Raw genomic sequence first — 20540 nt, 5'->3', positions numbered from 1 at the left:
AGGTTTAGATGGAGCTGAGGAACAATTCCTGCCCCACAGGGTGCTCAGGCATTGGAACAGGCTGCCCAGGGTAGGGCTGCAGGCACCGGCCCTGTGAGTGTGCACACAGCATGGAGACGAGGCCTCAGTGCCATGGGTTAGGGGTGGCCTGGGAACAGCTGGAATTGATGCTCTTAAACCTCTTGTCCAACCTGGTTGATTCCCTGACTCTGGGAATGGGCTGGATCCAGCACAAGCAGACCCCAGTCTTGTCGGTATCCCCCCCCCACCCTCATAGGGGTGAGGCTGTGCCCTGCCCCTTCTCAACCATGGATCTCTTTCCATCACCCTGGGCCAGGGGCCCAGCCCCCCTGTGCTGCCCAGCTGGGGTGATGCACGGATAGACTGCACAAGGCTCTAAAGCTGTACAGCACGTATGCTTCTATCCAGCGCTGAGCTGCATGGGGATAGCTCCTCCAAAGGATGCACCCCTCAGCGTCCTTCTCCCTTTACATTTATTCTCTTAAGGTATACATATACATTAGCTTACTCGATACATCTATACATGCGTATTATCTATCCCCGCTTTGCATTATAATGAGCTAGGTCCTTTGCGCCTGCGCAGTGCCCCCTTCTGGTCATGGGTCTTCAAGATGAAGTAAACGAGTCTTCCTCTTCTTAAACTTTTCCCCTTTTAATCTTCACACACTGCCTTAGGGTTTGGTCAGTGCCCAGTCTGCTTCTCCCCCTCAGCAGCAGTCAGTGCCTTGGCATGGCAGGTATTTAGGACAGACACCACTTGCGTTTGAGCAAAGGAAATCCTTTAACCCCCTGTACATTGGTTACCCCGGATCAGGCCTTTAACCCCCTGTACATTGGTTACCCCGGATCAGGCCTTTAACCCCCTGTACATTGGTTACCCCGGATCAGGCTCTCCGTGCGCATCCCGGCCGTGCTGTTGCTCTGAGCACTGAGCTGTCCCATGACAGAACCCGTTGGGGTGAAAGCTCACCCAGTTCCACCCCCATGTCCGTCAGCTGTTCGATGCGGACCTCACGGGGCCACGAGGGATGCAGACCGGGAATGGCGGATAACGAGCACGGAACGGGTGTTGCCATGACAACGCCGCTTGACTCAGGCAGCGCGGCGGCCAGCCCCGTTTGCGGCGCCGCGCACCAAGGCCCCCCGCGGCCTGCTCATGCGCGGTGGGGGTGACTTTGAGGCCGGGCCGCCGCCGCTATGCTGAGCAAGGTGCTGGGGCCGCGATATGCACAACTGCTGCAGACCTGGTGAGGCTGCGACTGCCGGAGCCGCTCCTGATCCCTGTCCCGGGGCCGCTCCGTGCTCCTGATCCCATCCCGGGGCCGCTCCGTGCTCCTGATCCCCATCCCGGGGCCGCTCCGTGCTCCTGATCCTGGGGCCGCTCCGTGCTCCTGATCCCGGGGCCGCTCCGTGCTCCTGATCCCGGGGCCGCTCCGTGATCCTGATCCCGTCCCGGGGCCGCTCCGTGCTCCTGATCCCATCCCGGGGGTCTGCTCCGTGCTCCTGATCCCCGTCCTGGGGCCGCTCCGTGCTCCTCGGCCCCGTCCCGGGGGTCTGCTCCGTGCGAGGCCCCGGCTGGGTGGGAAGGGGTGGACGGGGGGGGGGGGGGCGGTTCTGCCTCGCCTTGATTCGGCTCCGGGTTGCTCTGGGTGCGCTGAGGGGATCCAGAGCTGTGAGGAACAGATTGGATCTAAGGAAGGAATTCTTCCCTGTGAGGGTGCTGAGGCACTGGCACAGGGTGCCCAGAGAAGCTGTGGCTGCCCCATCCCTGGCAGTGCTCAAGGCCAGGTTGGACACAGGGGCTTGGAGCAGCTGCTCCAGTGGAAATGGATGAGCTTTAAGGTTCCTCCCAACACAAACCAGCCTGTGTGTCTGTATAAGTCGCAGTGCCAGTGAGTGCCGCTTTGCGGGGTTGTGTGAGGGAGAACAGCATAGCCTGCAGGCTCAGATAAAGCCAATGTGAGCTATTGCAGTGCAATGGGTAAAGAAATCCGTGCATATAGGAATATTGGTAATGCTGTTTTTCAATGAAATCGCATCAAGCTTTTCTCGTGATGGTCTTGGGGTCTGATGCTTTAGGAGAGTCTCCAAGATTCCTGCCAGGCTTTTCCCTTTTATTACAAGGACTTTCCAGGTACCTGAGCATTTATCAGACCTTTCACAGTGGAGAATGAATGTTTACCAGCAGCATTATATGTGTGTGTTTTCCGTAGGACTCCCACCCTCATGACATGGGGTACTGTGGCTGGGATCGGTGTAATATGGGGCACAGACTGGAAGCTGGTTCTTCAATATGTCCCCTACATTGGTGGCAAGTATAAAACTGAAGACTAAGCTTCCCTCTAATGGTAAGTTCTGGTGGTGCTTCTCTTAGCTGAGGTAGAATGGCTTCAAACTCCTGAGTTCTGTTGTTGCTGGGTGAATTCTGACTCCTTTCTGTTCCTTGTAACTCTTATTAAATCAAACATTCAGAGATAGTTATTCTGTACCAGAAATTCATTGGAAAATTGGCTTTCTCAAGTGATTTTCATTTCCTTCTTTCACTGCATATGAGATGTGTTGTTCTGAACCTGATTCTGCCCCTCTGCTCTTGTGAGACCCCACTTGCAGCACTGGGTGTGGTGCTGGTGTCCTCAGCACAAGGCCATGGAGCTGTTGGAGCAAGTGCAGAGGAGGCCATGAGGATGCTCAGATGTTCTTGGTTTTGAAGCAAGAGCTTTGAGGTATCATTGTGTATAAATCATCTAGAGAGGAACAGAGAAGGACATTGCTGTGGTGGCCTGTGATTCCTTCCAAAGAACCTGTAGGCCTGAGTGCCTTCTGCTCTGCCTGTACCAGCTTCTGCAACAGAAACTCCTTGCCTGGATACTGGAGGCTTTTGAAGTCTGTCTGTGGTGTTGGCTGCTTTGCACTTTGCAGGAAGCCCTGCTTACTGACTTGCTTTGTGTTTGTTGTAGGAAATGCATTGCTGGATGGTGTTTTGGAGCCGTCCATCCGCTGAGACCCTGCTTTGAGGTGAACTCAAAATCCCCAGTGAAGATTGTGCAGCAGGTCCTGGTGTCTTCCTCTCCCATGAGCAGTTCTGACCCCTTGGTTGGGAATACGTTTAACTTCACTGGCCAGCCTGCCTCGTGCTTTTCCACTGATCACTGTCACAGCAGCTCTTGTCATCATGGGAGGAGTTTATAAACCTGATGCACAAAATAAACCAAGTGAATTATAGTCTTGCCTTTCTTTTTGCGTGTGTTTCCTTCTTAGGCCACGTTCTTTAGACTGTACTCCTTGTTTGGGTTATGTCTTCGGCTTGTTTGGATGTGTTTTCTAGGGAGGAGTGTTTGCCTTTCATCCTATACAGATTCCTTAGGCATGAAGCAGGGGATGCTGGGTTGGATGAGCCTCTTTGTTTGTGGGTAGTTTTTGCTCCTCACTCCTCATACTGTAGTTCTTGAACCGTTCTTAGTTGTGCCTTCATTTTAAGCTAATCATTCCCACATCACTAGCACTTTGGACTCATGCATGCAGTTAACTTTTCATCGCCAATATTGCAGTGTTTCGTGGTATTTCGTTTAAAGCAAGGGTTTGACATCCTTTTATTATCAATCTGTGGACCCCTTCAACTGCCTGATGGGGTACACATCATTTTAAAGCAATGGGTGCTGCCTGAAGACCAACTTGGTTTAACCTAGGGGCTCAAGGCAGGTGGTCTGCAAACCCTGAGGGGCTTTCCATGTACAAGTGGTTTAGAGAGCTGCTTGGTCACTTCCTTAATGTGGGGTTTGAGTAGGAAAAGAATCTATACTTCATACATCTCGTTGTATTTGTGTCATGGTTTAACCCCAGCTGGCATTACAGGAGCACCACCAGGACAATTCATCACTATAAACTGCTGATGAAACAGAGCCCTTGAGGTGAAAACATCTTCAGCTGAGAGAGAAAAGAAGCACAATCTTGATCTGGTCTCTGCCACTGAGCCACAGCAAACGGCTCTAACTTAGGAGTGGAGAGCTCATCCCTTTCCATGAGGATACAAACCCTTTGTGTAAGAACAGCATCACTGTTTTCTCTCTGTTCAGTGCCAGATTTCACCATGTTATTGTTTGGAGCTATCATGAAATGGTTGAACCTCTTAAGGGAAGAATCTGTTGTAGCAACTGTGCTGCTTGAGTGTCACCTGCAGGGTGGAAGGCTTCTGAGTGGTGTTTCTGTGCAAGCTGTTGTAAACCCTGCCCAAAGGGTGGCACTGTGCAGGCTGCTTCAACTGTTTCCTGGACAGAATAATTGCTTAAGCATTGCTTTGGATAACTAGTTTTGGGGCAGGGAATATAATCACATACAAAACACCCTTTGCTGCCCTGCTACATCCAACAGAATGGGGCAGAAGCTTATGATATGCAGGGATGACCATGCTGTTGCCTCTGCCTCTCTCACTGCCTCACTCCAGCAGTGCTCCTGAACTCCTGGTTGACTCCCAAAAGGCCAAAGCTGCTATGCCTTGGAATACTGAGAACGTGGGTTTGACAGCAGCACAGAGTACACAGAGGTACTGATACTGGTCCAGTTTCATCCTGAAAGGGGACATGATGCCAGCCTGATCTCACACCTCATCAGGACTGGAAGCTCTGCCTTGAACAGTTGGAGCCTCTGCTCTTACCTGTTGAACGTGTCCCAACAGGACAGGCAGAATATGCTGCTGCTGCCTGCAGACACAACCAAGCCTGGGCTTGTTGCCTCTGCTCCTGCAGGGGAGGGAGCCCTTCAGAAGGCCTTGAACTTGCTCTGCCTGTGTTGCCCACTCACCCAAGGCTCCTGGTTGTCAGTCTGCAGCTCAGACTGGGCTTACCTTTCGCAAAGCCCCAGTGAGAGCCTGTGTGCAGCACCAGAGATCAGGTATTTAAAGGAGAAAACCATATTCAGTATTTGCAGGCACTGCGAGAAACATGGACTTGGGCTTGCTTGGGCCTTCAGGGATTGTTGAGCTACTTGTGTTTCCTGCAATGTTCCCAATGATGTCTCTAACCATAGGATTACCCTGTAATTCCTCATATTTCTCCTTCCAGGAGAGCACAAGGACTGCAGAAATCCTGTTAGAAATACCTTCTGCATCCTCTGGGGAGAGCTCCTGCAGTCCTGATCCAGCTCTGGGGCAGCAGCACAACAGGGACATGGAGCTGCTGGAGCGAGGCCAGAGGAGGCCATGGAGCTGCTGCGAGGGCTGGAGCAGCTCTGCTCTGGAGCCAGGCTGAGAGCTGGGCTGGGGCAGCCTGGACAAGAGAAGGCTCCTGAAGGGGAGACCCCAGAGCAGGTCCCAGCCCAAATCGTTCTGTGATTCTTGGGCAAATTTCTGCTCAAACAATTACTGTTCAGGTGTGATCAGTGATCCCCTCTGGTTTTCAATATCCTGGCATTGCCTGGCTGGGGTTGGAAGGGACCTTGAAGCTCCTCCAGCTCCAACCCTGCCACGGGCAGGGACCCACTGGAGCAGCTGCTCCAAGCCCCTGTGTCCAACCTGGCCTTGAGCACTGCCAGGGATGGGGCAGCCACAGCTTCTCTGGGCACCCTGTGCCAGCGCCTCAGCACCCTCACAGGGAACAGCTTCTGCCTAAGAGCTCAGCTCAGTCTCCCCTCGGGCAGGTTCAAGCCATTCCCCTTGGCCTGTCCCTACAGGCCCTTGTCCCAAGCCCCTCTCCAGGTTTCCTGCAGCCCCTTCAGGCACTGGAGCTGCTCCCTCCCCACCCACGTTTCCCGTTTCTCTGCACGGGCCGGTTCTGTCCGGCCGGGCCCCGGTTCGGTGCCGGTGCCGCTCCCGCTCCGTTGTGTCCCCGCTGTCCGGGCCGAGGTCTCTGCACGTGGGTCCAGGACCGCAGGGGGAAGATGCCCGAAGCGGCAGTGCCGGGTCCCGAACAGCCGCAGCTCCCACCGAGCGGGTCGGGACTATATCCGTGCGGAGGGATCCGGCGGCAGCGAGCAGCGCTGTGAAGGGGCGGGACCGGAGCCGCGGGGGCGGGCGGAGCGGGAGCGAGCGTGGAGGAGGCAGAGGAGGGTCCGCGGGGCAGGGGCCTGGGGAGAGCCGAGTGGAACCGAACCGAACCGAACCGAACCGGGCCGGGCCGGGCCGGGCCGAGCAGAGGCCGCGGCGGCCGCGGAGGGGGCAGGGAAGGAACGGTGGGAGCGCGGAACAGCCGTCGGCGGGAGGAGAGCGCGGCGGCCGGAAGAGCCGGCGGGAGCGGGCCCGGGCCGCGATGGAACGGAAGAGGTGGGAGCGCTCGGCCGGGCCGGGGGGGGGGGGGGGGGGGGGGGGGGGGTCGGTACCGGAGGGGACGGGGGGAAGGCTCGGGGTGAACGGGGGGGGGTCGGTGCCGCCATCCCCGGGCGGGGGGCGCTGTGGGGCGGGCGGCGCAGCCCCCTCGTGTGCTCCGTGAGGGGCCTGTGAGGGGCCCGGTACCGGTTGGTGCCTCCGCGGGCTCCGGTGCTGCTGTGTCTGCAGGTGAAGGAACCAGCCTGGCACAGGGTGTCCGGAGGAGCTGGGGCTGCCCCATCCCTGGCAGTGCTCAAGGCCAGGTTGGACACAGGGGCTTGGAGCAGCTGCTCCAGTGGAAGGGGTCCCTGCCCGGGGCAGGGGTTGGAGCTGGATGAGCTTTAAGGTCCCTTCCAACCCAACCCACTCCATGAATATGGGGTAGGGTGAAGCAGGACTCATTTGCCTGCCTGTGGCTGTGCCTGATGCTATAGATGAGAGCACAGGGATGCCGGATCCTGTGAGTGTTGCTGCTGAGGGAAGCATGGCTGGCTTCATTCCCATCAACTGTAGGTGGGCCATAGGGACCCATCCTGCACACACAAGAGGCAGCCTCAGTGCACCCGGGAGCCAAAGTGGGAAGCTCGGGGCTCTGGGGAAGCTGGAGGAGGGCAGCAGGAGGGATCCAGGTGTTCTCAGCTTGGCCTTGGTGAACTGCGTGTGCTCAACTGCACGTGTGGGGTTCGTGTCTTAGATCGTGCTTGTGGGAATAGCTTACTGAGCCGGGGGCGAGCGATCCACTGGATCCATCCTGCAGAGCACGAGGCTGGAGGTGCGGCTTCACTGCAGCCTGGGAGGAGGAAGGACCTCGGGCAGCTGCTGGAGATGCAACAGCGCTGAAAGACCGTTGGGTTATCCAAGGATATAGAATAGAATGGGTTGGGTTTGAAGGGATCTTAAAGCTCCTCCAGCTCCAACCCCTGCCACGGGCAGGGACCCCTTCCACTGGAGCAGCTGCTCCAAGCCCCTGTGTCCAACCTGGCCTTGAGCACTGCCAGGGATGGGGCAGCCACAGCTTCTCTGGGCACCCTGTGCCAGCGCCTCAGCACCCTCCCAGGGAACAGCTTCTGCCTCAGAGCTCAGCTCAGTCTCCCCTCTCTTGGGCAGGTTCAAGCCATTCCCCTTGGCCTGTCCCTACATCCCTTGTCCCAAGCCCCTCTCCAGGTTTCCTGCAGCCCCTTTAGGCACTGGAGCTGCTCTCAGGTCTCCCCTTCAGGAGCCTTCTCTTGTCCAGGCTGCCCCAGCCCAGCTCTCTCAGCCTGGCTCCAGAGCAGAGCTGCTCCAGCCCTCACTGCAGCTCCATGGCCTCCTCTGGCCTCACTCCAGCAGCTCCACATCCATAAAGTTCTAAGGTTGTAGGTTCTGAGCCATATATATATATCTATACATAAAAAAAGAGGGGGGAGATGATAAGGAGCATTTTTCCATTCCAAAGTTATGGATTTTGCCTTTGTATCAGTTTGCACAGAGATCCCTGCGCAGTTAATGTTTGGTTGCTGTTGCTGTTTGCATTTTTCAAAGTGGGAAACGTGAGTGGCAGTTCCTGGATCCCTCTACAGATCCCATGTCCAATTGTGCACGGTTCGGATGTGCAGATGCAGTAAGAGTGTGTGTGTGGAATTCCATGTGTGGTTTAGAAATGCTCCTGTGTGTAAGAACCAGCTCCGAGGGTTAAGGCTGAGCTTAGGTGGTCGGGTGGCAGTTCCAGCTTTCCCAAACCATCATTTTGGCAGATGTTTTGGGCTCACAGAATCAGTGCTGAACCTCCTGCTCACCAGTGCAGAAATGCTTTTAACTGGGGCACATGCCCTTGTCTGCCAGGGGCTGAAGGGTTGGCAAACGCAATGGGGTCGATGTGGTCTTTGAGAGCGGTTTGGTGACAAAGGCTCCTTCAAACTCAGTGTTCTCACCTGGGGGATGGAGCATTTCCTGCTGCTTGCTCCTGCTTGGTTTCGGGGTGTTTTCCTGCTAAAGGTTATGTGACCAAGTGTCTGAGAAGTTCGGGATCACTGCTCGGCTCTGCTCCAAGCAGTCATTGGGATGGCTGTTCTGGAAGGCTCAACCAGCTCTCTGGGGTGAAGCTTAATTCTGTTGTGGCTTTCTATCATACACAGCACCTCTGTAGACAGCTGAAGAGGTTTTTAACACCCCTTCACCCACAAGTACGTTTTGAACTATGGAGGAGAGTGTTTTTACTGAGCCCTGCTTTGCTTTCTGTAGGTTGTGGGGATTGACCCCCAGCTTCCCCAGGGGAACTCTAATGGGGGTTGAGATGAGCCTTATAAACGGGGCTGGTGAGATCTGGGCTTGTTCCTCTGTGCTGGGATTGTTCCTTGGGTGTTTGGAATGGTTGGATTTGATGCTCTTAAAGCTCTTTTCCAACCTGGTTGATTCTGTGATGTACGGAGGGATGGGCAGATGCTGCTGTGCAGATGTGTGCAGATGTGGGCTGGGTTGTCACAGCTGCAGAAGTCACCTGGTTCTGCTTGTTCCCACTGCTGCTTTTTCTGTGCATGGGTGACAGCTGTATGTCTGGGGTAACCACGTCCATAGAATGGTTTGGGTTGGAAGGGACCACAGAGATCATGTAGGAAGCTGCTGGGGTGTGGGGTAGGATGGGATGCGGATGCAGGCAGGGATAACGTGAAGGTGCTGCAAGAAGAGGGCACTGACAGTGTGTGTGGTGTCCCAGGGATGTTCCACACCCAGAGGGTGCCTGGCTTTGCCTGGAGCAGACCTGGGGAGAGAAGTGCAGCGGAGGAAGGCTGGGATGCTCACAGCAGCACCAAGGAGGGCTCACAACTGAAACAGAGTGGGGAAGAGAGTCTGCATTCTGTCTGTCACTCATCCACCGAGGGAATGAGGCTTTCCTGATCACCCTTCTTATCCCTGTCTCCTTTAGCAGGCAGGAGACAGTCTGGGTTTGTTCAGGGTGGGTTGGTGTTGTCTTTTGTCTCTTGCTTTCTAAGTTGTGCCGATCTGTAGGCGAAATGGGGAGAGTGGAGGGGAGGAGACTTGTGTAATGAGGGAGGAGGGGACAGGGCCTGGGCTCCTTAAGACTCTAAAGCAGGAAACAAAGGGTGAGCTGCACATGGAGAGCAGCAGGCACCTGGCAAGAGGCCGCCACACGCTCAGCTTCATCTGCTCCCCATGAATTCTGGATAACAAGGGAGGGGGGCTTGGGTTTGATCGTGCCTCCCCTTGGGCTTTGGGTCTCTTTTGTTGGTGCTGAGGCAGGCGGCTCAAGGGGGTAACGGAGCTTTAGATGGATGAGCATGGAGAAGTGTGTGCAGCTTTGCAGTTGCCTTGCTCCTCCTCCCAGGCTGGAGTGGGAAAGACCTGAAGGCAGGAGCCAAGTGCAGTGCACTCACTGTATCGGTGCCAGTGGTGGTGTTCAGAAGAGGTTGGGGTTTTGGACCCATTCTGGGTCTCTTCAGAGTCTTTGTGTATGAAACCAGAAGTGCAAAGCAGAGCTTTTGCTCTGGAGTGGAAGGAGATAAACCTGGTGGATGTGTGACAGTTAAAGGGCACATAAGCATGGTAATGGCATTCAGAGGTCATAAATGGTGGGTTGCTGGTCCTGTGCGTTGTGACATGCAGCAGGCAGTGCCACTGCTCACCTTCATGGGCTGTTTGACTGCTCCCCACTCCTTTCCCGACCCTGAGTTTGACCATCTCAGGTGTCTGTGATGCCCTCTGTGGCTGTGTCCATCCCAAGCCAGAGGTACCCCAGGAGCTCCAGAGCACTCCAGCCACCCCCTTTCTCTTGCTGTTCACTGATGGCTTTGAGTTGTAGCGTTGTTCCCTGCCCTACTGTTGTTCCAGAGGAGCTTGGGGTATGGAATTGCCTTTTATTCAAGACATAATCACAATAAAAGTTTTTCTTCTGAACATTTCAGTGCTTTTCCTTTGGGCCAAGCTTCCCCAGGAAGAGACAGGACTCTGAGTCACTTCAGGTGGGTTTATTTTAGACGTATATGGACTTTGAGCATCTTTTCAGATCCTTTGCCAGATTCCTAGAGCACACACTCTATGTAAAAGCTGAAGGGCTGTGTTCATTTAAAATCCTGTCTCTGAGTGTATCTGGCTCTTATTCTGGAAGTTACACTGAGCCTTTGAATGCAGCGTTTATTGTAATGTGTTGTTTTAACAATTGCTAGACACTAAACCCTAAATTGGAGCTGCAGATCTTAGCAGAGGAAGCAGTGTCATATTCTTCATGTAGCAGGAGTTTCTCTACCTGGCTTCACTGATAGCAGTGATGGGTCTGGCCTAAAAGCTGCTGTAGCTGGTTATTCCTCTTTCTGGCTTGAGGCATATAACTCCATTCCCTTTTGTACAAGTGGGTTCACATTTGAGTCTGGACCCAGCTCTCTGTTACTGTCCAATGATTGCTCCTCTCTCTGTTGTCAGCTGTTTGGTACAGCTCCACAGTGAACTGGTCCAGCTGAGGAATATCCAGTGATAAAGAGTTTCCTCCCCTTCTCCCTACCCTCTAAAGATGGATTATTTCCCCATCTGGTTAACTGTGCACTCTATAGAATCCCAGCCTGGTTTGGGTTGGAAGGGACCTTAAAGCTCCTCCAGCTCCAACCCTTGCCACGGGCAGGGACCCCTTCCACTGGAGCAGCTGCTCCAAGCCCCTGTGTCCAACCTGGCCTTGAGCACTGCCAGGGATGGGGCAGCCACAGCTTCTCTGGGCACCCTGTGCCAGCGCCTCAGCACCCTCCCAGGGAACAGCTTCTGCCTCAGAGCTCAGCTCAGTCTCCCCTCTCTTGGGCAGGTTCAAGCCATTCCCCTTGGCCTGTCCCTACAGGCCCTTGTCCCAAGCCCCTCTCCAGGTTTCCTGCAGCCCCTTTAGGTATTGGAACACCTTTAGGTATTGTTATAACATCTCCCCGGAGCTTTCTCTGACTCCAGCCATATCTTAAGTGTCCAATGTTTGGGGAGTCCACCACTTTCCTAGGGAGAACTACATTGTGCTTATTGTCTGTGTAATCACAGCACAGTGACTTATTTTTGCTGTATGCATAAAGAATGTTTAGGTAGCAGTGCTTATTGTGGTAGTGTAAAAGGTTAGGTTATGTTACTAAAAACCAACCAGAACACAACAAGGAGCTGGAGTAATCTGTGCCTGCTTCCCAGATTGCAGTCCTTCATGCGAAACCAGGTGTTTAAAAAGAATCTCCCTCCTGTTTCACCATTAATGGACAGTTTCCAAGGTTTTGCCCTTTATCTTTGCATCACTTAAGCTTTGTCATTCTTTATTTTGCAGTGTGTCACTGATTAACTTTTCTTTCTCCTTACTACCGTGCAGTCCTGAAGTGTTCCAAATGGTACCAAAGACTCGTAATCAAACCTGACTGTTCTGTTCAAGGAGAAAGGGGTGGGGGGAAGGAGCCCAAGGAGATGACTGTGGTCCCAGTCAGATATAACACTCCTGGGAGAAGAAATTCTGCTTGAAAACGCATTTACTATTTGAGACAGCAGTGATATGTACATCTGTGCTGGTATCTGCCCTGCTGGTGATGGTGTGAATTATACTGTGTTCCTTTATACCTGCTCTGGATCTTATGTACAAAAAAACGTTTTAACATGGTCTGCACTTAGTTTGTCTCTTCCACAGTAATCCTGAGGAGGAGTTAATAGGAAAGCAAGAATATCCCTTTAGAGTTAAACGTGAGCTTCATTCTGGCAGTTCAGCACATGCTGTTTCTCATGAAGGCAATAAAACTCACCTCTCCTGCACTGCCGTGAGTGATGGCATGAAATCCAGAGGGTTTTCATTCCCCTTCATGTTTCTCTCCTGTGTTTTCTCAGCCCAAGTGGTAAGAAGTTCCGGAGCAAGCCGCAGCTGGCACGTTACCTGGGCAGCTCCATGGACCTGGGCACCTTTGATTTCCGCACAGGAAAAATGCTGATGAATAAAATGAACAAGAACAGGCAGAGGATGCGCTATGACTGTTCCAACCAAGCCAAAGTAAGACTGTGATGCCATGGCAAGTTTCCCCTTTCCATCTGCTATTGTAGAGGCCAGGCTACCTCTCAGAACAGTATCTGTGATTCCGTGTTGTAATTCATGTGTGAAACTGGGGTTGTATGAGATAACATCTCTGTTATGGGGAGCTGGACAGATACTGCAATTCACTCATCCTTCTAGGTGTCCTGCTTAAGTCCAGGTGGTAACTCAAAACCATACACCCGCTTGCTCACTTCCCCCTTTCTTTCCCCCCAACTCCCAGAGGGATGGGGAGGAGAATTGAAAGAATATAAATCCCATGGGTTGAGGTAAGAGCAGTCCAGTAGCTAAGGTATAACACAAAACCACTGCTGCTACCACCACTAATAATAATGATAAGGGGAATAACAAGGGGAGAGAATATAAGACTAAAAGGGGAAAAGGAAAAGAACACAATAAACACCGGTGATGCACACACAATTGCTCACCACCTGAGCAGTGATCTGGCCCTTTTGGGTAACTCCCTCCAGTTTCTATCCTGGGCATGATGTGCTGTGGCATGGAATATCCCTTTGGCTAGCTTGGGTCAGGTGTCCTCTCTGCTTTGTCCGGCTTCCCGTGCCCCTCCTCACTGGCAGAGCATGAGACTGAGAAGTCATTGGTCGGAGTAAGCATTGCATAGCAACAGCTAAAACTATCAGTGTGTTATCAGTGTTGTTCTCAGACCAAAGCTGAAGACACAGCACTGCACCAGCTACTAAGGAGGAGGAAAATGACCCAGGACACCAGGGTGATGCCATGCAAGAATATTGTGGTACTGCTAAATCTCCCATACCGAAGATCTGGAGAGAGGGGTGGCACCTTTCTTCTCCTCCCTGGAGTGTGAGATCTTCTCTGGAGAAGATCCAGCACGATCTCCAGCTGACTCCAGAGCAGTGGCTCTGATCTGCTCTGCCATTTGGTTTTGGGAGAGGAGGGATGAGGAGGTACCCTTAGAGGATGAGGCCCTCCTTAGAGCTGTCACAGGCCATGCTGGTATCTCAGCTTTGGAATTGATCTAAGGAGGGGGCAAAAAGCTGAAGAGGTGAGAGGATGGCGAGGCCTGTTTGTAGAGCAAAATGAAAGAGTCTGTGTTTGGCACATGGTAATAGGTTTAGCCAAGCCTACCGCTAGAAGTGCCGGTCTCCATACACTGGGTCATGTTATTCTTGGGTAGCTTCATTGTGCACTAAAAACTTTTCCGAACCCAAAAGCTTGTGTTTGTGCACCTAAACATGAACTGTGGGAAACAGCAGAATGCTTATGTTCTATATATGGCAACCAGTCAAGAGTTATTGTCATTGGAGTGATTGGAGCATTTACAGTGCTGGGTGCTGGAGTGCCACTTGGGAAAGAACACGCCTTGCTGCGGAGACCAGCAGCTCACACACATCTGATAGGCTACAAACTCTGCCCAGTCCTTCTAGTACAAGTGGTTGTCGCTGGCTTCTAAGTGAATTGGCACACAGATGGTTCAGAATGATATTTGGCCTGAATACATCTCTTCTACATCTCATGAATAAATATGTTGAGCAGACGCGGTGTCTGCGTCCTCAAGAACAAAGTGTGTCCTGCAGCCGTATTCAAGACTTGCATGTTAGATCTTGGAGCAAGGAGCACTGCTCCTATGTTTTCACTAGTGTAAAATGCAGGCAGAGGGTGAAAATTTGATGGTTATAGGCTCTGTTTGGAAACTGAGTCTTGTTAAGGCAAAAAAGCTATCAAGGTTTCAGCTGTATTGATTTGTTCAATGGCATCCACAAGTGGGTTGAAGCAGAATGGTTTAGAACGGTCTGAATTCACAAAAGGGTTTCTAAATTCCACTTAATAATTTTTCTTCTTAATATTATGTCAAACTCTTCTGGCTTAGTGGCTTGTCAGAGTGCAAGCTCCTAAATTCTGTCCAAACAGGTATAAAACCAATAGGTATAAACTAATCACAGGATCCCAGGTTGGAAGGGATCTCAAGGGTCATCTGGACCAACCCTCAAGGCCAAGCATGACCTAGAGTAGACATCCCAGCACCCTGTCCAGCCAACTCTTAGCAGTGCCCAGTGTTGGAGAGTCTACAGCTTCCCTGGGGAGATTATTCCAATGGTGAAAGGCTTTTTCCTCTTGTGCCCAGATGGAATCTCTCTAGGAATAACTTGTGCCCGTCACCCCTCATCTTTTCCTTATACCTCCTTGTAAAAAGGGAATCAACATCTGCTTTGTAACCAGCTTTAGAGAGGAAGCTGGTATGTTAAATAGAATGTGAAAGAGTGGAGAACTTTAATTTCTATAGGTCTGAGGCAAGATTTGAGTGTAGTTACACGTTTTTAGCAGTTGAACTCATATAGCTTGAGAGCAGGCCAGTTTTGAAGTCCATGCACTCTCCTTTTCCTTGCTGCACATCTTTATGGCTGTAGCAGCAGTTTAGCAAATTAAAAATCCTTTTTTTTGTCTTTTTGTGGGCTTTTCCCTTCATTTTGCTTGAAATTTGTAGGGCAAGCCTGATCTGAACACAGCCCTGCCTGTCAGACAGACCGCCTCCATCTTCAAACAGCCTGTCACAAAGATCACAAACCATCCCAGCAACAAGGTGAAGAGTGATCCTCAGAAAGCTGTGGACCAGCCCCGGCAGGTAAGACTTGGGATTTAGCAGCTTCTTCTCCAGAACTAAGAAAGGGTGATGTAGGGCAAGGGATGGTACCCCCTGCATGGGCCTTTTTCTCAGATATGTGTATCATTAGTACAGTAGCTAACTCTACTGTATGAATAAGATCATAAATTCACTTGGAATTAATGCAAAATCAAAGTGGTTTTCTTGCTATCCTTTGTATTTGCAAACAAGTGAATACACCAAAATGAAAGGAAATCTTTCAGCTTCATTTAATCTAGTGAAAGGATGTAAAAAGTGTGCTTATGACAAGGGTGGCTTTGAATTTGGGCACTGGTCAAATGAGATGTACCCGTTCAAAGCAGCCTTTGGCAGGCGTTCTCATTACCTGGAGCTGACAGAACAGCCCTAGCAGAGTTCACATCAGGGATTCTACAAATCCTTTGCTGTATTGAATCCATCTTTGTAACATTTGGAAATGAGATGCTCAGCTTCACTAGTGTGTTCAGATGCTGTCATAGGTATCAATGATCATTTCAAACTCTTGCAGCTCTAGTGGAATTAAAAGGTAACATTCCAAGAAGGGAAGTGATTTCAGTACAGGGTATTAAAAATACCCCATATGCTACTGTCATCTTGCATTGGAAGCCTTTTCTGCAGACTTAAACCCTAGCTTTCTGAAGTGTGAGATAGATGCTGTATGAAATAGGGTTGGGTGGTTGGGGTTGATTGTTGTTTGGACAGGTTGGTGGGATTTTAGCATTAGGGTCTCTCTCAAGGCAGTACATCAGGACAGAGTTGTTGTGGGGCTGGCAGTGAGGCTTGTTCCCTGTGGCAGACCTCTTCCATAGTAAATCCAATAGAGAATTGTCTGCAGCAGTGTTCTTCCCTCTCTTGATAGGAAGCAGTTGCTTGGTGTAGTTGTCAATTCCCTTTCTGCTTTGTGCCAATAAACGTTTTCTTTGATGTCAGCTCTTCTGGGAGAAGAAATTAAGTGGACTGAACGCTTTTGACATTGCAGAGGAGCTGGTGAAAACAATGGACCTGCCAAAAGGTTTACAAGGTAATCATCTGTCCTTCACTCCAGGGGTGGCATTTTGATACCAGGCAGCGGTGATGTGAAGGTATTGAGGTTGACCTTGTTCCCCAGTGCTCAGCAGTGCTGTTGGTTTAAACTGCCTTGGAGAGAGCTGTACAGGTGCTGTTAGAAGTGTTTAGGACTGAGATGTGTGTTGTGTTAGCTTACTAAATGACAGTACCTGCTTTGCCATTAATGTTTAAATACTCCCCATTGTCCTGATTTGCTGCTCTTTTTCTTGTGCTAGGTTGATTATCACTTTTCCTCCCATTTGCAGGGGTTGGACCTGGATGCACTGATGAAACCCTCCTCTCTGCCATAGCTAGTGCTCTGCACACCAGCACTATGCCCATCACTGGACAGCTGTCTGCAGCTGTAGAGAAGAATCCTGGAGTCTGGCTAAACACCTCACAGCCCCTTTGCAAAGCATTTATGGTGACAGATGAAGATATTAGGTATTAACTAGAAATGCCACCTAACTCTCTTGGAATAAGGTTTCTTGTAGTAAAACAGTTCTTTTTCTTTGGGTTTGGGTTTTTTGGGTTTTTTTTGTGAGTGTTTTTCCAGTGACAAGTTTTAAAGTCTGCTGGAGTACTGGGGCTTGCTGAATTGATGTGAATGCCTCTTTATTAGAGGAGTTAAAAACTGTCACATGAGGATGGACTCCTACAGGCATTTAATTATAGGCTTTTATTATGACCGTACTCAGTTCCACTGAGGTTTCAGGTTCAGATTTGTTTGGGCATGTATCCTTTTATTGAAGAAGGTGTCTCAATTGGAGTAATCTTGATTAAGACACCTCTAAGCAAAGAAGGAGTCAGAGAAAGCCTTAATATTGTGATTGGATTCTCTCCACCTTGCTCCGTGTCAGCCCAAGACCAAATAAAAGTACTTAACTGCTGCAGTGGCATCACATAAGGATGCAGTTTACTTAAGTGTAGCTTGCTTTCAGTAATGAATTCTATCACTAAATCAGGAATGGTCAAATCAAGCTTTAAGCTCAGTGGGGGACTGCATATAGCAAAGAGACTAACCTGAGAGCATACTGCTGTGCGTCCACTTAACAGTGTTTAAAGATAGGACTTTTGACTGTTGGACTGATAAATCTTGAATTACAGGATGACTTTATTGTAATGCTTGATTTATACAAGAATGACCAGGAAAAATTGTCTGCTCATGATTTCCTGTGGCTGAGATGAAATATGAGTCCTGTGAGCCACTGATTGTCGATCACTGCTTCCCTTCACTATGACTTTGACAGAAAAGGAGCTGTAAAATATAAGGTTGTGAGTCACAAGGAACAAGAAAAGACTGAAATGGTTGGAAACTTACCCTTCTCCAGTCTCATTTTTGGCAGTCTGAGCAGGGTAGGCTGACTTCTTCTTCTTCCAATTAATATTACTACTAGGAATTTGAAGTCTCGAGCCAGCTGCTAGGTTATGCAGATTTCAGCCACAATTAAAAATGGTCTTGTCTGCCCAGCCTCATATATGAGGGATTTAAGCTTCCTTTCCCTGTAAAGAGGCAGCTTTGAGGATTGATGTCAGTATTCATTAATTTGGGGTAGGAAACAAGAGGAACTGGTGCAGCAAGTGCGAAAGAGGCTGGAGGAAGCTCTGATGGCTGACATGCTTGCCCATGTAGAAGAAATAGCAAGAGATGGGGAAGCTCCTTCTGAGAAAGAAGGAGGAGAGGAAGAAGGAGAAGAGGAAGAGGAGGAGGAGGAGCAGGACCATGACCAGGAGATGGAGAATGTATAGTCCAGGTAATGTGACAGCATCCTTTCTTACCTTAAACTGTACTTCACTGAAAGCAGAAATGCTTTCAGGAAGGATCTTGGTATATATTTGGTATAAATGTACACATCTTTGCTCTTTAGCATGCACATTTAAAGGTGTAGTAGTCATGCTTTCAGGTAGCAAAATGAAGTATTTTGATGTGTGTGTAATGTCTGGTGAGTGCACATGGGTTGTTCTGAGCCTTCTGCCTGTGTCAGGTATGCTAAATGTGTAACCAGGATGTGTACATAAGCACTGGAAGGATTCTGCCTTGAAAATTGATTGGTTTCCTAAACATTTGCCTTGTGATGTCAATTTTACCCCTATTTATTTATTACTTCCTTTGTTAGGCAGGAGGTCAGGGTGGGCAGAAAGGACAGAGTCCATCTCTCCCTGCCTTTTCCTCTCACTTTTGCATGTTTAGGACTTGTTTTAATTCAGGCTGTATTAGAGAGCATCTTTGTGGAAGTTTTTAAAGTAGTATTTGTAGAAAGTTAGGAAAAAGCAACCTGACCAAAGGCAACCATCCAAAGAGGGAAGTGGCTAAAAAACTTCCTATGTGGTGAGACTTGGTAAACTGAAAGTAAAAGAGGAGCATACACCTTCAACACGTGGAAACATCTGAGAAGTGTAAGATTGTGAATCCTGCAGTTACTGCTGGTACACTGCAACATGCTTTTGTATTATGCATGCCTTGAAAGTATCACAGAGGGCTTGCTTCTTGTCTTCAGGTGTAGCTCTGGCTTTCATTTGTGCACTGGAACCTTTTAAAGGTGCAACTAGAAATTTTGGTTTATTGTCTTGTAAACCAGAATAGCTCTGAATAATGCATGTGTAGCAATGCAGAATGACACAGATGTGTAAGGCCAAGTCAAGACACAGCAACAGAAGTTCCCCTGTACATTGCACTAGGTAGGAGAACTTATAGAGGGGAGATTGAGATGAGCTCTTAGGCAGAAGCTCTTCCCTGGGAGGGTGCTGAGCACCCCAGGAGCACTGTATGTGCCATCAGTGGAGCTCACACAGTGAGGTGAAAACAGAATTCACTGATTTTAAGTCCTGATCATATTATGTTTTAGCCTAAAACCAGAGAGTGTTCAGTCACTGAAATAGGATAGCTAATACCCTGTGTGCTTTGTTATGTACCCTCCAGAGCCCATGTGGGAAGAGTCAAGAATGTGGAAGGGGAAAAGGAATTTTTAGGACAAATGGCAGAAGGAAAAGCCTGTTTGTAGGGGGTGGCAGCTGTATTTCAGGTAGCAAAAAGTGATTTATGTTAAGCAGTCCTTCAGGCTGCAAGGTTGATTGTAATGTGAAATCTGTTTGGCCTCTGGGAGACACTGTCCTGTATCTGGGCTCTCTCTGTTCTCCTATTTCACCATCACCCTAACAGTAGCTTATTTGGACAGTGAGTATCTTGCATTCCTTTGTACTAAAAAGGTCTGACAACAGCAAGGAACCAGAACAAACTGTCTGCTGAAGGTGAAAAACAGGAGATATAGAAATGGGTATGTTATGGCAATGCTCCTTTATGCTTTTAAGGACTCACTTGCTATAAAGATATAAAATGTTGTCATTGACTTACAAGATCTTGTTGTTTTTTCTCCTAGGGAGTTCCATGCAAGAATTCCCACTATAAACCCTATCAGCAGGGTCAGCACAACTATTTACAAAGCCAAGAGTGTCTGACGAGTACATTGCACCACCAACCCAACTGTACCAAGGAGCATTTTGATGTCCACATCAGGAGACGTTGAGAAGCTGATGGCTCAGTAATTGCTGGGTAGTTTTGAAGATGGAACTTGACTAAACTCTACTCCCCCTCCTTTTTCTAAAGGGGTAGGGTAATCAGGACTGCAAAAGTGGGAGGGAATAAGGGAGTATAAAATGGTGGGAGGTCAAATACTAGGAACCAAATTTCATGTCTTTTTTTTTTAATATTTTAATTTTTTTGGTGGGTCAGGCAGTGAGAGGTGATAAATTTTTAAGCTTTTCTATCCAAGTACCTTTAGCAAAGACCCACAGAAACCATTTTCTCTCTAACACAAGTGAGAGGAGATGCTGTTTCACTCCTTGGCTACTCTGCTGTAGGCTACCTGTTTGTAACTGACTTTAGGGAGGTCATTTTGTGTTGTGGATTGTCATTCCATGTGTCAATTCAGGTCATTGAACTTCCTTTTTCTCGCAGGACCATATTGGTCTTGGAAGTGTAGTCTTGGAGGTGACTTTCCAGTGTCTCTTCCAGCCAAGGTTTTTTTAGTTAGGGAAGATACACTTGAGGAATTGGTCTGACATCAATGGCAGTTGTTTTTGTAGTTGGCTCCAGCATCACACTCAATGCACTCCTGTGCCTGTTTTTGATAGAGTTGTGTGTACATCCAGGCATAGCTGGATAGAGTTTGGGAGATGAATATACCCACTCTGAGGTGTGTTTTGCTTTGGTTTAAGTCCAGTCAGAAGGAACTTCTCAACTTGGAATGGGAGAATGACTCATTTCTGACTGACAGTGAGGAAAACTTCCTCCTTTCTTTCCTGGTGCCAAGAACCCCGACCTCCGTTCCTGTGTGTGCAGAGGGAAGGGGATCCATTTCAATAGGTGTGTCTACACATCTGCTTTCGTGTGCAGTAATGTTCTGACCTCTTTTAAAACAAGAAAGGAAAAAGGTTGATTTTTCTATAATTGATATCTGAAAACGAATTTAAAGCTTTTTATTAAGTATTAAATCTTTCTTATTTGCATGTGCAGTGAAGTGACCAGCATTTTGTGTCCA

The 20540-nt window shown here is 49.6% G+C and overlaps 2 protein-coding genes across 2 annotated transcripts; both read left to right on the top strand.

Annotated features, from left to right (window-relative positions):
• Positions 1-1162: 1162 nt before the first annotated feature.
• Positions 1163-3243, top strand: UQCR11 (ubiquinol-cytochrome c reductase, complex III subunit XI). Its single transcript, XM_034070842.1, has 3 exons — positions 1163-1268; positions 2235-2369; positions 2979-3243. The coding sequence occupies exons 1-2, from the start codon at positions 1219-1221 to the stop codon at positions 2353-2355; spliced, it is 171 nt and encodes a 56-aa protein (XP_033926733.1). The 5' UTR covers positions 1163-1218; the 3' UTR covers positions 2356-2369; positions 2979-3243.
• Positions 3244-6105: 2862 nt separating this feature from the next.
• Positions 6106-20514, top strand: MBD3 (methyl-CpG binding domain protein 3). Its single transcript, XM_034070837.1, has 8 exons — positions 6106-6274; positions 10216-10272; positions 12137-12296; positions 14800-14937; positions 15886-15976; positions 16269-16446; positions 17559-17756; positions 19380-20514. The coding sequence occupies exons 1-7, from the start codon at positions 6261-6263 to the stop codon at positions 17749-17751; spliced, it is 831 nt and encodes a 276-aa protein (XP_033926728.1). The 5' UTR covers positions 6106-6260; the 3' UTR covers positions 17752-17756; positions 19380-20514.
• Positions 20515-20540: the final 26 nt, after the last annotated feature.

Source organism: Melopsittacus undulatus, chromosome 19, assembly GCF_012275295.1.
Source record: "Melopsittacus undulatus isolate bMelUnd1 chromosome 19, bMelUnd1.mat.Z, whole genome shotgun sequence".
Taxonomy (NCBI): Eukaryota; Metazoa; Chordata; class Aves; order Psittaciformes; family Psittaculidae; genus Melopsittacus; species Melopsittacus undulatus.
The sequence above is the reverse complement of the archived record's forward strand: the minus strand, read 5'-3'. Positions and strand labels throughout refer to the sequence as shown.

Excerpts from the sequence above, each read along its gene's own strand:
- UQCR11 (XM_034070842.1), top strand. The coding sequence starts at position 1,219 with ATGCTGAGCAAGGTGCTGGGGCCGCGATATGCACAACTGCTGCAGACC. Across the intron at positions 1,269-2,234 it reads GCACAACTGCTGCAGACCTG|GACTCCCACCCTCATGACAT; the intron begins GTGAGGCTGCGA and ends TGTTTTCCGTAG.
- MBD3 (XM_034070837.1), top strand. Across the intron at positions 15,977-16,268 it reads CCTGCCAAAAGGTTTACAAG|GGGTTGGACCTGGATGCACT; the intron begins GTAATCATCTGT and ends TCCCATTTGCAG. Across the intron at positions 16,447-17,558 it reads GTGACAGATGAAGATATTAG|GAAACAAGAGGAACTGGTGC; the intron begins GTATTAACTAGA and ends AATTTGGGGTAG.